Source organism: Astatotilapia calliptera, chromosome 14, assembly GCF_964374335.1.
Source record: "Astatotilapia calliptera chromosome 14, fAstCal68.1, whole genome shotgun sequence".
In the NCBI taxonomy this organism is placed as follows: Eukaryota; Metazoa; Chordata; class Actinopteri; order Cichliformes; family Cichlidae; genus Astatotilapia; species Astatotilapia calliptera.
Genome location: NC_137435.1, coordinates 11,214,604 through 11,227,765, shown reverse-complemented (window position 1 = coordinate 11,227,765; position 13,162 = coordinate 11,214,604). Strand labels below are relative to the sequence as shown.

The 13,162-nt window shown below is 39.3% G+C and overlaps 1 protein-coding gene across 1 annotated transcript; it reads right to left on the bottom strand.

Annotated features, from left to right (window-relative positions):
• Positions 1–435: 435 nt before the first annotated feature.
• On the bottom strand, positions 436–12,956 carry p4ha3 (prolyl 4-hydroxylase, alpha polypeptide III). Its single transcript, XM_026193259.2, has 13 exons — positions 12,275–12,956; positions 11,612–11,766; positions 11,272–11,495; positions 8,163–8,312; positions 8,035–8,086; positions 7,800–7,957; positions 6,793–6,969; positions 5,159–5,223; positions 4,864–5,023; positions 4,703–4,765; positions 4,163–4,231; positions 3,069–3,165; positions 436–2,588 (listed from the first exon to the last, which is right to left on the bottom strand). The coding sequence occupies exons 1-13, from the start codon at positions 12,445–12,447 to the stop codon at positions 2,518–2,520; spliced, it is 1,614 nt and encodes a 537-aa protein (XP_026049044.2). The 5' UTR covers positions 12,448–12,956; the 3' UTR covers positions 436–2,517.
• Between the last annotated feature and the right edge of the window lie 206 nt (positions 12,957–13,162).

Below are 13,162 nucleotides of genomic sequence, written 5' to 3'. Positions count from 1 at the left end.
ATTTTTGCTGCGATGTTTTTTTTTTAGAGCTATTGAATAGATTCATTCATAATAAAAATGTGGAAAACTACGACTACACAATTACTGAGCAGCATGATAACCGCCACGAGGGAGGATTTATTACACTTATATTTATGGCATTTACATTGTGTTGTACTAATACAGTAACTAACAGTGTACAATGTCTATCTTAATTATGAGGTTTTTAAACCATAATGTTTAAATAATTGCTGAAATGGAAGCAGGAATACAGAGATTAATCGGGATGGGCGGGGGGGCAAATAATATTCTGTTTTAAGACTTTTCTCTGCCATTTGCTTTTTAGCCACAGTGGACACTTTTACTTTTTGCAGCTCAACCATTACATTGAATTGAAGCGATTCTAAAATTTGTGAAATATGTATCACAATGTATGTGACACACACATATGAAAGCTTTATTTGCAATCATTTTATTCAGAAGTGTATTTTATTGGCACAAAAGTGTTTTTTCTTGTACCCAGTGTCCAACAGTCCTTTAAAACAACCATAAGTGCAGCTTCAACAATGAATCCAAAACTGTTCAACTGTGTAAAAGCAAATAAACAATAGATTAAAAAAACAACCAAACAATATATATTACTGTAAAAAATTACAAATACACCTCCGAGCTGTCTACCAGTAGAGGGAAGCCCTGGTCTTTCAGTCAAAGCTGTTCACTAACACAAGTCTGTAATGCTCCCCCCCCCCCCCCCCCCCCCCTTTCTTGAATCTGAGATTAAAAAGACTTGTTATTACCTATGATTTGCTTTTTATGTTGCTACTTATCTGTATTTTCCATCAGTTGTGCAAACTCACTGACTTTAAAAAGTGTTCGTTTAGTTCTCAAAACTTAGAAAGACCCATAAGGCTCTGAAGAATTTGTTTTGTGAGGAACAGAATCACTGTGTGCTCTTGACAGTGTGCCGAGGAAGACCTACGCATGACCTGATATTATGACCTCTGGTTATGTGAGCTTCAAATAGTTTGGACTTTACGCTTGCAGAGCAGCAAGTCCATCTGCAGCTATATTTGCTGTGGAAACAGTGAGAACCAGTGATAATGAGTACATCCAGAGTGCAGATTAAAACTCCTTCAGTTCTAAAAGAAACAGTAAATTTTAAAACAGACAGAAAGAAATGATTACTTTAAACCATTCTGATTATTGAGATGTTTGATTTGATGAAATAAAAATAATCTTTTTATTAATTTAAAAAATAGATGATTTAGATGATTTTTATAGGTAAGAAAATGAAACTAAATACCTAACCCAGCTTGTAACTACAGTGTTTTTTAATATAGTAGTATTTAGTTATTCTTTAAATGAAATAAATTTGTGTTCTAAGATCTTTTTGCTTTGAGCATTTCCTGTGACTTACACATGACAAGCAAAGCGTTATTAGAGCTTCAGAGCAGTCGAGCCTGTCTATCCATCATCTCCCTGGGAAAACAATCCTGCTCTTTACTGTGCATGCAGGAATGTGAAACAGGCTGGTTTATATACTTGGAAGTACTGTCTGTGTACACTGCGGTGAGCAAAGGTATTATTCAGAGATCCTTTCCACTCAAGCAGCAGGGCATCTCCAAAATGTCACATACATCCAATCCTGCTTTTCCTACCTCATATAGTGAATTTCAGCACTGTTTTATGATGGGTTATGACCTACTTAGACACTCATATCTGAATAGTATGCAGTCAGGATTGTTCATGTGAGTTTACACAAGTTCCAACATTAATGAAGAGCAGAATCTGAACCTCAACTCTCTACTCTTGCTGGTTCATTTGTTCCATGAGACATTCAGTTAAATCCAACCAAATTCAAAGAGTCTCCCACAGACAGCAATGACCACATCATTCAGCCAGCTGGGAATGTGCAGGCACATTCACAATTTCTACTTCCTTTGACTCACTGGCACCACCCTGAACTTCGAGCCTGAGCTCTGACAACATTAATCTCTGGTGACTCGGATTTTAACCTCTTGAAACCTGATTCTTTCTGAGACACTGATTATCTCTGTTGACTTAGTATTTATTATTAATTTACTATTTATATTTCAAAATAAAGTTTGATTTGTAAAAGCAGATCCCTGAGTGAGCCCAGTGTAGGAACAGGGCTGTATAAGATCTCTGTTTAAAGCTGTCAGGAGGTAAACAGCCTTGCACAGTGTACTAAAGCCAGCACAGTGTGCAAAGGCAAAGGCCTCTATCCATCTGCAGGAACTGGCCAGAAAGAGCATTTCGCCCTTGGGGGCTGGCTGCCAGATGCCCCACTCCTCCTCTGCCTCCTCCTCCTCCACCATGTCCACTGCAGCAGTGTCCGCTGTACACTCCAGGATCCCTGGGGCTTTAGGGCTCCAATCACAGATGCATGCTTCCCCAGCTCTCGCTGCCCTTGCTTGTGCATCAACTTTCCTGCTGCCTCCTTCTCTCTCCCTGTAGATGTGGCTCACAATTGCAAAGGCTTGCACTCCAAAGGGGCCCAGCAATGGCTCCACCCCTTCACTCTTGAGGATTCAGACTGCAGCGATGTTGGAACTCTTGACCATACTCATGGATCCATTTGTTTGCCACTGGAACACAAAGACAGACACAAATCATGTGAAATTATCTTCTACAGAAAAAAAAAACAGTATCATGAAAGTTTTTTTCTTTTTTTTTTTGCTGTTGAATATTTTCAACTTGTACTTGGAGTCATTGTACTTGGAAAGTGTAGCCTGGAGGTTAATATCTGGCGATATATATGGCTGCTAAAAACAACACCTTCACTAAATACTTCTGCAGCTGTTTTTCAATGATTAATATCTTTCTGTCAGCTTATCTGAGTCCTGAACACACGTGTGATGGCCTGGTTCCAGGCATCAGCAGATGTTTACATTCCAAGTGTCTGAACTGCTCTCTGCCACATCTCTAAATGCCTAATGGGGTACAGATGTGCACCAGCATATCAGGAGAGCTGAATGCTGGATAAGTGATGGTGACTGATTTGCTACTTTCCATATTTACGCTACTTTTTCACAGCCCTGTCACATCATAATGCACCTGGGTCTTACCCCATTTGTCTCCAATAAGTACGGGGCAGCCAGCATGCAGTGTGTCGTCGTTTCCTTCACCATTTCTGTGCAGGTTCCACCAGAAGATAGCAGCTTTCTGTGACATGAAAAACAAAACAAATCATTTTGAGTATCTTAAAAAAAGAAGTGTGGTTTAAACTATGGTCAGTAACTATCAGTTATTTTAAGTACTTAATAATAAGTTCTATAGTCTTAATTTTTGGCCTATATAATATTATTAAGTAAACAAGTTTAAAAAGTGGGTATTTTATTGCGTAAGTATTTTATTTTTCCTAAAAAAAAAAAAAAAAAGCGCACTGGATTCTGCTGTTGTGCGAGGCAATTTGCTGACATGGTCCACTTGTCCCCTTAAACAGGATGTCTGCAAGTCAATACAGTCGCAGGAGGACGATATTACATCCTAGAGGTCAGTAAATGGTTTATTGTGTCTAAAAATGCTTTAAACCGTGCTTGGCATTCACAGTAACCACAGCAAACCAAATTTAAAACCTGTGGTAGATTTGGACTACCATGTTAGACCTTGTCTCCCCACGGCCATAATTAAAACACCAAAGGGGGAAATTTCTTTTCAAAGAGCATTTTTCAAAGACTTCCAGAGAGTTGAAGAATCAATGCCAAGGTGTTGGCATTTGAACACCTTGGCATTGAATATGCTGGCATTGTTTCCTAGTATTTTACTTTTTATGGTGGTGTTTCTTTTAATTTGTCACCAATGTGTATGGCTTCTCTTTCTTACTTTTTTTTTTCTTTTTTTGGTCACTTTATCTTTTTCTGAAGTTTGGACAAGAAATGAGTTCTAAGGTGAAAGGTTAAACCCCAGGAATGGCCTGTTAAACTTTACACTGCAGCTCATTTATCAACCAGAAAAACATACCAAAAAACAAAAGATAAAATAAAACCTCCACTGACTTTGCAAAGTAAAGTAGTAGTGAAATAAAGTAGTAAATTCATCTCAAGGCTATTGTTTCTGTGATCGGACATTTAGTATTTTGACACCAAACTTATTTAAATGTGTAAAAGGGAAAAATATGAAATAAAAGTAACAGATACTAAGATATTTGCAGTGTATTTACCTCCACAACAGGAACGCTGAAGTTGGCGTAAATGAACGCTGTGGACCCACCTGCCTCCACCGGGCTGAGCTGTGGAAAAGGACATTCCTTCAGAGCTGTGTCTTGTGTTTACGTGCTCATGTTATGAAAAGCCGCTCTGTCTGCTGCAGTGTTTGAAGACTCATTCTTTTTCAATCACCACCCAGTTTTACTTTTATTGTAAGGACAAAAGCACTCAGCAGAAGGACAAATTGGTTACATGAACACAAATAAAGGTTCAAATAAATGTGTTCTCCCACCAAATATTTCCTGAAGCCACCGCATCAGGACAGATAAGAAGGTGACTGTGAGAGTTTGTTTCAAGTTTGTTGCGTGGCAGAATATCCCTAAAGTGTAAATGTAGTTACTGTTGTCAGTTTCTCAGGCTTGCTGTCCAAGTTGGCCAGGTTCTCCAAATGTGTTTATTTTTAATTTAGACTTTTGGACAGCTGAAAAAGAACTGCCAAAGAACTTTTAGCTACAGGGTCAAATAGGGTCAATAGATGGTTCGGCTTTACTCACATATATCATAAATGTAGCCACCCGATTCCCAGTTTTCAACTTGAACACGGGGCTTGAAGGTGACTGTTTTTACAGAAATGCAAACAGACATTATAAAGGCAATTAAAATATCCACGATCACCATGTAAATAAGCGCTAATCAACTAACGCAACAAACTTACAGTAGCATGGTCAAAATGAGGTTCATAATGGCCACCAATCCCATAATTCACCACCTGGAGGTACTCGCCGTATGGATGCTTCACATTCAGACCTGTGAGCAGTGAGATCCTCTGGTCCAACTTCCCAACAATAGACTGTGCTGAGCCCTTCAGCCATGCACTAGCAATAAAAGATATTGATTAATAAAATGATACGGTGACTGAAAAGAAATACCAGCTGCATGTAGTAGTAAACCTGCAGCAGATGTTTTTATTGTTATGGCAGTAGTAGAGTAACAAGAGGTGATGTTTGTACCTCTTACTGATCCGATAGTCTGCTGTTGCTTGTTTCTCTCCAGCTGCCACTACAGACCTTCTCAGCTTGTTAGCAAAGACAGAAAAAAGCATCTTAATTTTGCGAATGTTACAGCAGCCAAACTTTAATGCATCTAAGGATGGGTTTCCATTAATCCTTCTTTCTTTTTAGGGCTTCGGAGGAAAGTGAAGCAGAACCTGAGAAAAAAGCACCGCAAATATATTTGTGTAAACCACAGAGCTTCTCCGGTTTTCATGATTGTTTTCCAATTTTCCAACAGGTATACACAAACATTTCCATGCTGAGAATCAGTAGTGAAATATTCAACTCAATATATACAGTTCAAACAATTAATCACCAAGAAAACCTATTTAAACTGTTTGTTAACAGACCTGTATTCTGGGATCTAGCAACAGCAAGCTGGAAACCATGCTCCATTCCACTCTCTGCTCCAAACTAAGACCAGGGGCCTGTTTTCAATCAGCCTACAAGCTGACATAATGATGAAATAAGTACAGGGGTTTCCATCTGAGCAAGAGATGGAAAACCCACTGAACAATGCCAAAACCTCACAGAAACTATAGGGGCAGCAAATGTGTTATCCCACCAAATATTTCCTGCATCAGAAGACTGAAGAGCTCTCAGGACGATCCACTGCAGTAAAGTTTCACTTTACTCATTGGATATTAAGACTCAGCTATCGTGGACTGAACATTTATCGGCCCCAGCTCTGTTGGTTTATTTGGACAGTTTGAGGAATTCAGCCAAGTTTTTGTAGTAATGTATTCCTCTTTTCCTTAAGCTTTGCTAAACGTTTGGAAGCACGCCAACTCTTCCGCTATATGATCCCTCCAGAATCTTCCCAGTAGGAAGTCTGGCTTAGACGCCAGCAGTCAGAGGCATTTTGTAACACACCTACACACGGTCTAGATTCAAGTCTTGTCTTTGCAAAATTAAAGAATGATCAGCAAAAAGCACTAAAATTAATAGTACTCATTATGACCTACATTTCTATTCACAGCATTTTATATACATCTATATTAAAATATTAGATTCCCTCTACTCATGCATTAATTAAGTGTACCAAATTTTAAAAACTAAATGTATTAACTGTTTATAACAATTCAGCATTTGATGTTTTTCACCATCAAGAAACATGACTTAAAAGTTTACTCTGAATCTTTATCTGTTATAAATAAAAGCTCCAAAGGCCGAAAGATGTGTTTCGTTAAAGAAAAAACTTGTCAAATGATAATGTTTGTTAGTGACACACACATATACATATATATTGATTTAGTCTATTAGAACATCTATTATATGCTTCAGTTTGGCAGTCCCACACCTTAATGTGACTTTGCAAAGGAAAAAAGTGTTCATTTAGTGCTTTTGTTGATTTGACTTCTTGTTGCTAAGTTAACATTTTGCAGATTCATGTTTTGTGAGTCCCATGTGGGAAACCCCCTCCCTTTGTTGACAAGATTCTCCAAAAGTTTGGATTACAAAACCATTCAACAATCTGACGGAATCAACTAAAACACAAGACGTTAAGACACTGTTTGTTTGTTTTTTAATTCCCAAAAATCTAACGTATTGAAGGCACATGGGTTGTTTGACCACATGCGATGAGCACTCACTCCTGGCTGGGCGAGGCTCTTGATGTCTTCAGCCTCTGTGTCAGTAACAAAGTCATGGTAGAGGACCACATACGGCTGCAGGCTCACCACCTCCCGTTCTGCAGGCATCAGTATCAGTGCAGGATTGTTGTTGGTGAAGTAGTCACAGAAGAGTTGGGGATTTGCAAAATGCCTGCGCTGTAAGAAGCAACGACCATATGAAGTCTATTAACAAGATCAAAACATGGATATCCATCTACAGTTACTCATATAATGGATCTTGTCACCACATAAAAGCTTAAAAACAAAGACGACATTTAGAGTTTTTGCGGTGCTTTTTAAAGCCAAGAAAACATTTTACAGACCTAAAAATGTAGAAATTAAATGAAGTTGTTAGAGTATGCTAGGAGCGAAGCTTTATGACTTCAGATCGGCACTTTGGTCAAGACTTACATTTGTAAACTAATTTGATGGATTCATGTGTTTTTGGACAGAAATTAAGGATCCTCAGAGGATAAAATCAAATCAAATCACTGAGATTTTCCTCTGTTAGTACTGGTGGTGTTTTGGGTTTTTTTGTCAGCAGTATCTTAGTGTCAATTTCCATGTTTGTTGTTTTTATTTGATGTGAAGTTTGTGCTTGTGCTTTTATCTTGAAAGAGGCTATGTAAATAAATACGTATTTACTTTTGATGAAATAATTTCATGAGTGTGACAGGCATGTTTCAGGTGAAAAAAGGTGAAAAAATAATTATTTTTATTGGCATACCGATGTGAAGATTTTAAAAAAGGCTCTCCAAAATTGCCTCAACTTTTATCTCACATGACATCTACATACACTGATGTAAATATTTAAATTGTAGTCCATGTAAAAATGAAAAAACAAAACATCCTCTTAAATAAAGTGCATCCTGAAACACTGAACATCCAGTGACATAAAACCCTGTAACTCAAGGCTACATTACTGTATATACATTTAAAAAGTTTGATGTGTTCCTGTCCTGATCTGCTCCTCATTATTGCAATACCTGAGAGCCTCGAGTCCGGCAGAGTCTCTCATAAGTGTCCCTGGTCCTTAAAAAACTGGAGGAGGGTCTCGTCAACCCAGTGCCTCTGGGTGGACCAGCAGCAACCAGGAGCTTCTCGTATTTCTTAACATTCTGCAAAACTCTTCCATTCATTGGATCTGAGAAAGAAAATGTGTAAACAGTCTGAGAGAGGGATGACACAGTTCACTGAGAAAAGGGGTTTTAAGAGCCTTACTGTGATGCAGTAACTCCTGAGATAGATTCAGAGCGTAGGAGACGTTTCCTGTCTGAGACAAGAAAAGGAATTCAGAGAAATCTAAATCATCAATCATGCAAATTTCCTCAGTCTGTCTGTTTACTTACTTTAAAGTGAGAAAAGGCAAGGTGATCCAAAGCATCCTCCAAAGTGCCTTCATTTTCAGGGCTCCACTCCTCTCCTGCTCCCCTGAAAAGGCGCGCAGACTCCTCCAACCACTGCACTGAGTGATAATAGTCTTCTTGTTCATAGGCCACCTGGGTACAATAACACCAAAAAAAAACAAGTACTTCACAATTTAAACAGAGTCTGTCTAGAACTGAAGAGCTGAATACTGCATCCATGTCAGCCAGAATTTGTGAGGTTTTGTGGTTGCAGGGATGATTTCAGTAAGGATCACACTAACAACTGTAAGACCAGCCAGAGTCAGAGTCAGCAGCCAGAGTCAGATAGTTTCTCATGATAGTCAGCTGATATATGTTTGTGGCTGGCTGAGCCATTTTAGCCATTTCAGCTTGACTTGAATTCTTTTCTTTTGGATTTACTGGGTTAGGATCTTGTTTCATTTTTTTGCATATCACCGCCATCCTTTTTCTTAGGGTTTACTCTTCTGTGTGTCCTGTGGTGCCTTGTACCTCCTCAATTCTTCTATATGTGCTTCTTGTTAATTGCTTTCCTTTGTTCTTGTTCCACACCTTTATGGCTATTTTTGCTTTTGTTGTCTCTCCCTCACCTTCACCCTATTGTCGGCCCATCTGTTCACCCACCTGTGTTTATTCCTTGTGCTCTTCCACTTTCAGTTTTTGTTTAGTCCCCCCTTTTATCCTGCGTGTATCATGTAGCAGCTTATGTTCTACAGCTGCCATCAAGGCCCAGTTTCAGAAACCTTTCGCAGCACACTGACACCTGGAATCAAATCTCTGATAAACACACACAACCAAAATAAATGAATTCCTTCTTTGTTCTTTCAAAAACTGACTTTGTCTTTTGAATTTCTCTTTTCCTTGGGTCTCATGATTTTAGAGAAGCTCTGCAAAATCTGATAAAGTACTACAAAGTGGTGTCAGCTGAAAGATATAATTGGGAAAAAAATCTAGGTTGCAGAGTCAATAAAGTAAACCTAACAGACCTCTGCAGCCTGATTCTCATCAGTGCCTGAAGCAAGTAGATAAAAAAATAATCTGGACATTTCTGTAACCGAATATGGGCGGTAGATTTGCATTACATGTAGGCATGTCTTCCACAGAGTGTGTCCCTGCATCACATTTTCATGTATGATGTGGAAATATAAAACTGGACTACAGCATTTTTAGATTTTGAAAGTCACAAACACTAAAGGTCTCCTTTACTTAGGTTCAAAGCAGTTTAGCAGTTGACCTGACTTGATGAAGTAGGTGCTGACTAAAGGGCTGACAGCACCCACACTGAAAGTGGGTTGTAAGAGACTCCTCCCGTCACAGATTACATCCACAACCACAGCTCCATGTGTGCTATTTAACCCCCACAAACACACACAGAAGCCCACCAACTCATCACACATGCTGAGTTAATCCACCACAGGTTTACACCCACATTTCACTCTTTAATTTAAGATCAGCTATTCTTAACAGAAATAGCCTAAAGAGCAATAAATGTGTAAAAATACTCAGCTGATGAGGTAATGAGCCTGAGGGAAGCGTCAGCTGGCAATTACCTTAAAGGGCCCTAAACCTCTCCCCACTAAAACTGAGACACTCAAATTTGTGTTAAATGTGTCTGGTTTTGAAGATCAGTTTAAAAACTACATGATAGCACATGCATGCAGGAGCTCTGTTATAGAGAAAACCCTAAAACTAAGCATCTCTGCTGACTGACCGCCTCACATAATTTCAGCCCTGGTACAAGTGAAGACAAGCTTCTGCAGCATGACTTAATGTCTTTTCCATACAAGAGTATGTCTCTCCCACACAGTGCCCTACCCTTACACATAACCACTGCATGAAAACAGTGGAATTTATTGTGGGGAAAATCTCCTTTTTTTCCCCCTTCTATAGAATATTATATTCATCTGCGCATGAAAAGAATTCCCAGGCACACAATGGAAAGAATCCCAGTTTTCTAGTCTAGGTTCCCACAACAGAACTATTAACAAGTCTGGGATAAAACTGCAGCCCTCTGGAATGGGATGTTAACCAGAGTGAAAACTTTTCAGGACACCAACTTCCAAATACGTTAATTTCCTTCAGTGACTCCTCCTACCTTATGTTACTCTGACAGCTGTTCCAGAAAGAAGACAGATGTGTACTTGCACCACACTTCCTTTGTTGTGCTTTTAAGAAATACAGAGTTGGCACAAATACTGTATACTCTACACTGCTTTCATTTTATGCTTCGTCACATTTTATTTGAAAACATTTATAACACAGCTATATTTTCCTGTTTAAAAGAAAACAATAATCTTGCATTGTTAAAGATTAAAGCGGGTGGTGCAGCCAACACATACAGCTGAAGCTAACAGCTGCCTGTTTAGATGTCATCTCTACTAAATCAAGTCACTGAACCTTCTCTCTCAACTTTGTTTCTGGTATTGATTTTGGAGGATTTTACTGCAGTAATCGGACAAATAATATGGCCTGCTCTGTGGTTAACTGCACTAACAGCCTGCCAAGAGGTTTGTGCACCACTTTTATGGTTTTCTCAGTGTTTGCACTAACTGAAAGTTAAGTGCAATGCCCCTTTACAGTCCACAGATAATTTAACTTCAAATTCATTTGTTCACTTCTGGCTCAAAAAACCCCAATATGGAGATGGTCAAAATGCCAGACTCAAAGCTTTAAACATCAACCCGCCAACCTTTGAATGATGTCATTGTGGCTTTATCCATCTTTTATGTAGGCTTAGGTAGTTATTAGATTCACTGATGAATGGTTTGCCTTTCAGGCAATTTGGTAAAAATTACTTTTTGATCTAAAGTGTAAAACTTAGACAAATAAGACAAAATTGTGAACACGTATTTGTGTAGCAGTAGAAGATTTTCTTTCCCAACACATTAAGCATAGGAGGAGAACATACATGGCATCGCCCATCACATGACCAAACCCTGGGCTGGGAGCCAGACGTAAAAAAAGCTACATAGTAAAACAGCACCATTATTTTTGTTACTTAAATTTTCCAAATATTTCTGTTCTTTTACATGCAGGATTGTGTTTTTTCCAAAGTACATAATTTTTTCAGTACCTTCCCAACCAGAAAGCAGTCATCACCAGAGAGCTGGACAGATACTGCAGGCATGTAGACATCCACAGACTCGCCATTAGTGACTCTCTGGAAACGGCCCCTTACAAGGCTGGAAACTTGCAGAGCATATACATCCTGCAGCCTCATTAGCCCCTTAGCAGCCCCTTGGAGGTCTTCCAGATTGGGGAGATCAGCCTCTTCCTCCTCGTAACTGGACCTGAGAGCTGGACAGCAGAGGGGCAAAAAGGTGAATGGTGAGGGGTTGGGTGGTGACAGTAGAGGGGGGTGGATGCTTAGATATCACCACCAGATGTGTCTTTGAAGAAGGCAGTGGGGCAACCTTGTAGGTTCTCGAGGGCTTCATTGCTGTAGACGACATTCAGCCACTCTGAATGAAGACGTTTGATCAAAGTAAAAGCCACCAGAGGGTTGGCCATTGTGACCGCTGGGCCTTTGTAAAGTTCTGTGTGCAGGTTGGATACTTTGGCATAAAAACTGTGTGAAGATACAGAATTATTAAACAGGGTCTTCAGACTGGAAACAATAAAAACTCAATAATTAAAATGGCATTTTATGCACAAAACATTATTTTCACCAGAAGAAAAATTAGAAGCAATTCTACAAAAAAACAAACAAACAAAACTACAGTTATTTGTATAAATTAGCGGGAGGTGACTTCGTTTTGTAACAGTGATCCTGCATACAACATTGTGAAATAAAGCCACGAAAACCTAGTCTATTTTTTCTGCTTTTTAATGACATACATATAAGGTTTATGTAGTTCATTATATGATCATTTCACTATCAAGCCTCACATCTGCAACGCTTGTTCTATTACTATTTACTATGTGTGTGTGTGCATTACCACCTCTGGAAAACTCGAACAAACCGAGATAACAATACCTATGGGGGTTTCTTTTAATTCTGTGTGATATTTTCCAAGATACACATCGTTTAAATCCTTTACAATCAAATCTGTTTCCAGTGTTTCACCATTACTCACCGTTTGATGTCTTCAAGTCTGTCCAACTCGTGGTCAATGTAAGTTCTCAGGTAATCGATCAGCTTCCGTTCAACTCTGACCGCCTGCTTTACGTTCAGCAGCGATGTATACATTTCCCCTCTAACGACACTCAGGAGGCCCGAGAGAAAGCAAACAAGAACACAAAACTTCATCTCCGAAAGTGAGCTGTCCGCTCTCTTCCTCGGCAGATTCACCAGTTCTAATTGCGTCTCTCAGTTTTGCTGAACAGCACCGCTGAGCTTCAGCATTTGGAGCAGGCTCTCAGCTGATCTGAGATCAGCCTTCGCCCTCTGTTCATCATATCATACGTACAGCCTGGATTCATTCAGAACAATTAGTTTGCGCTCATGTACTCACCAACATCATCTGATTTATGGGGTTTCGCGGATGCTGATGAAATGAGTTCAGTTTTTGCAAATAATGCGATGTAATATATTTGCAATATTTTGTTTAGTTTTACTTTGAAGTCAATTTTCTAAAATGTGAAAATCAACGAGAAATCATCTGCTCTTCAAAAACTGAGTTTGGAATCACAGCGACATCTGCAGGACAAAGCTCTGCGCAACAACCAAGCTGCAGCAGCGAAGTGCCACAGCAAGGATCCCTAAAAGACGGACTGCGCCTCCCTGGTGGTGATTTTTGATCAGTACAGTGGAGGAGGAGGCCAGGAAACTAGCAGTGAGAATGGAATAGATAAGGAAGTGTCAAAAGCGGAAGATGGCATGGAATATAATCTGTGCAATCTAGGCTAAAAAATAACTGATGAGAAGGAACTCAGTGATGAGGAGAATGGCTATGTTGAGGCTGTTGTCACTCAAAGAAGGGGAAATCCCCACCTGAGAATCAAGTTTGGCTTTCAGCTAAAAA

Coding starts and splice junctions, on each gene's coding strand:
- p4ha3 (XM_026193259.2), bottom strand. CDS start 12,447: ATGAAGTTTTGTGTTCTTGTTTGCTTTCTCTCGGGCCTCCTGAGTGTC. Junction 11,496..11,611: donor AGCCCTCGAGAACCTACAAG/GTTGCCCCACTG, acceptor TCTGCTGTCCAG/CTCTCAGGTCCAGTTACGAG. Junction 3,166..4,162: donor TCAGCGTTCCTGTTGTGGAG/GTAAATACACTG, acceptor TTCATGTCACAG/AAAGCTGCTATCTTCTGGTG.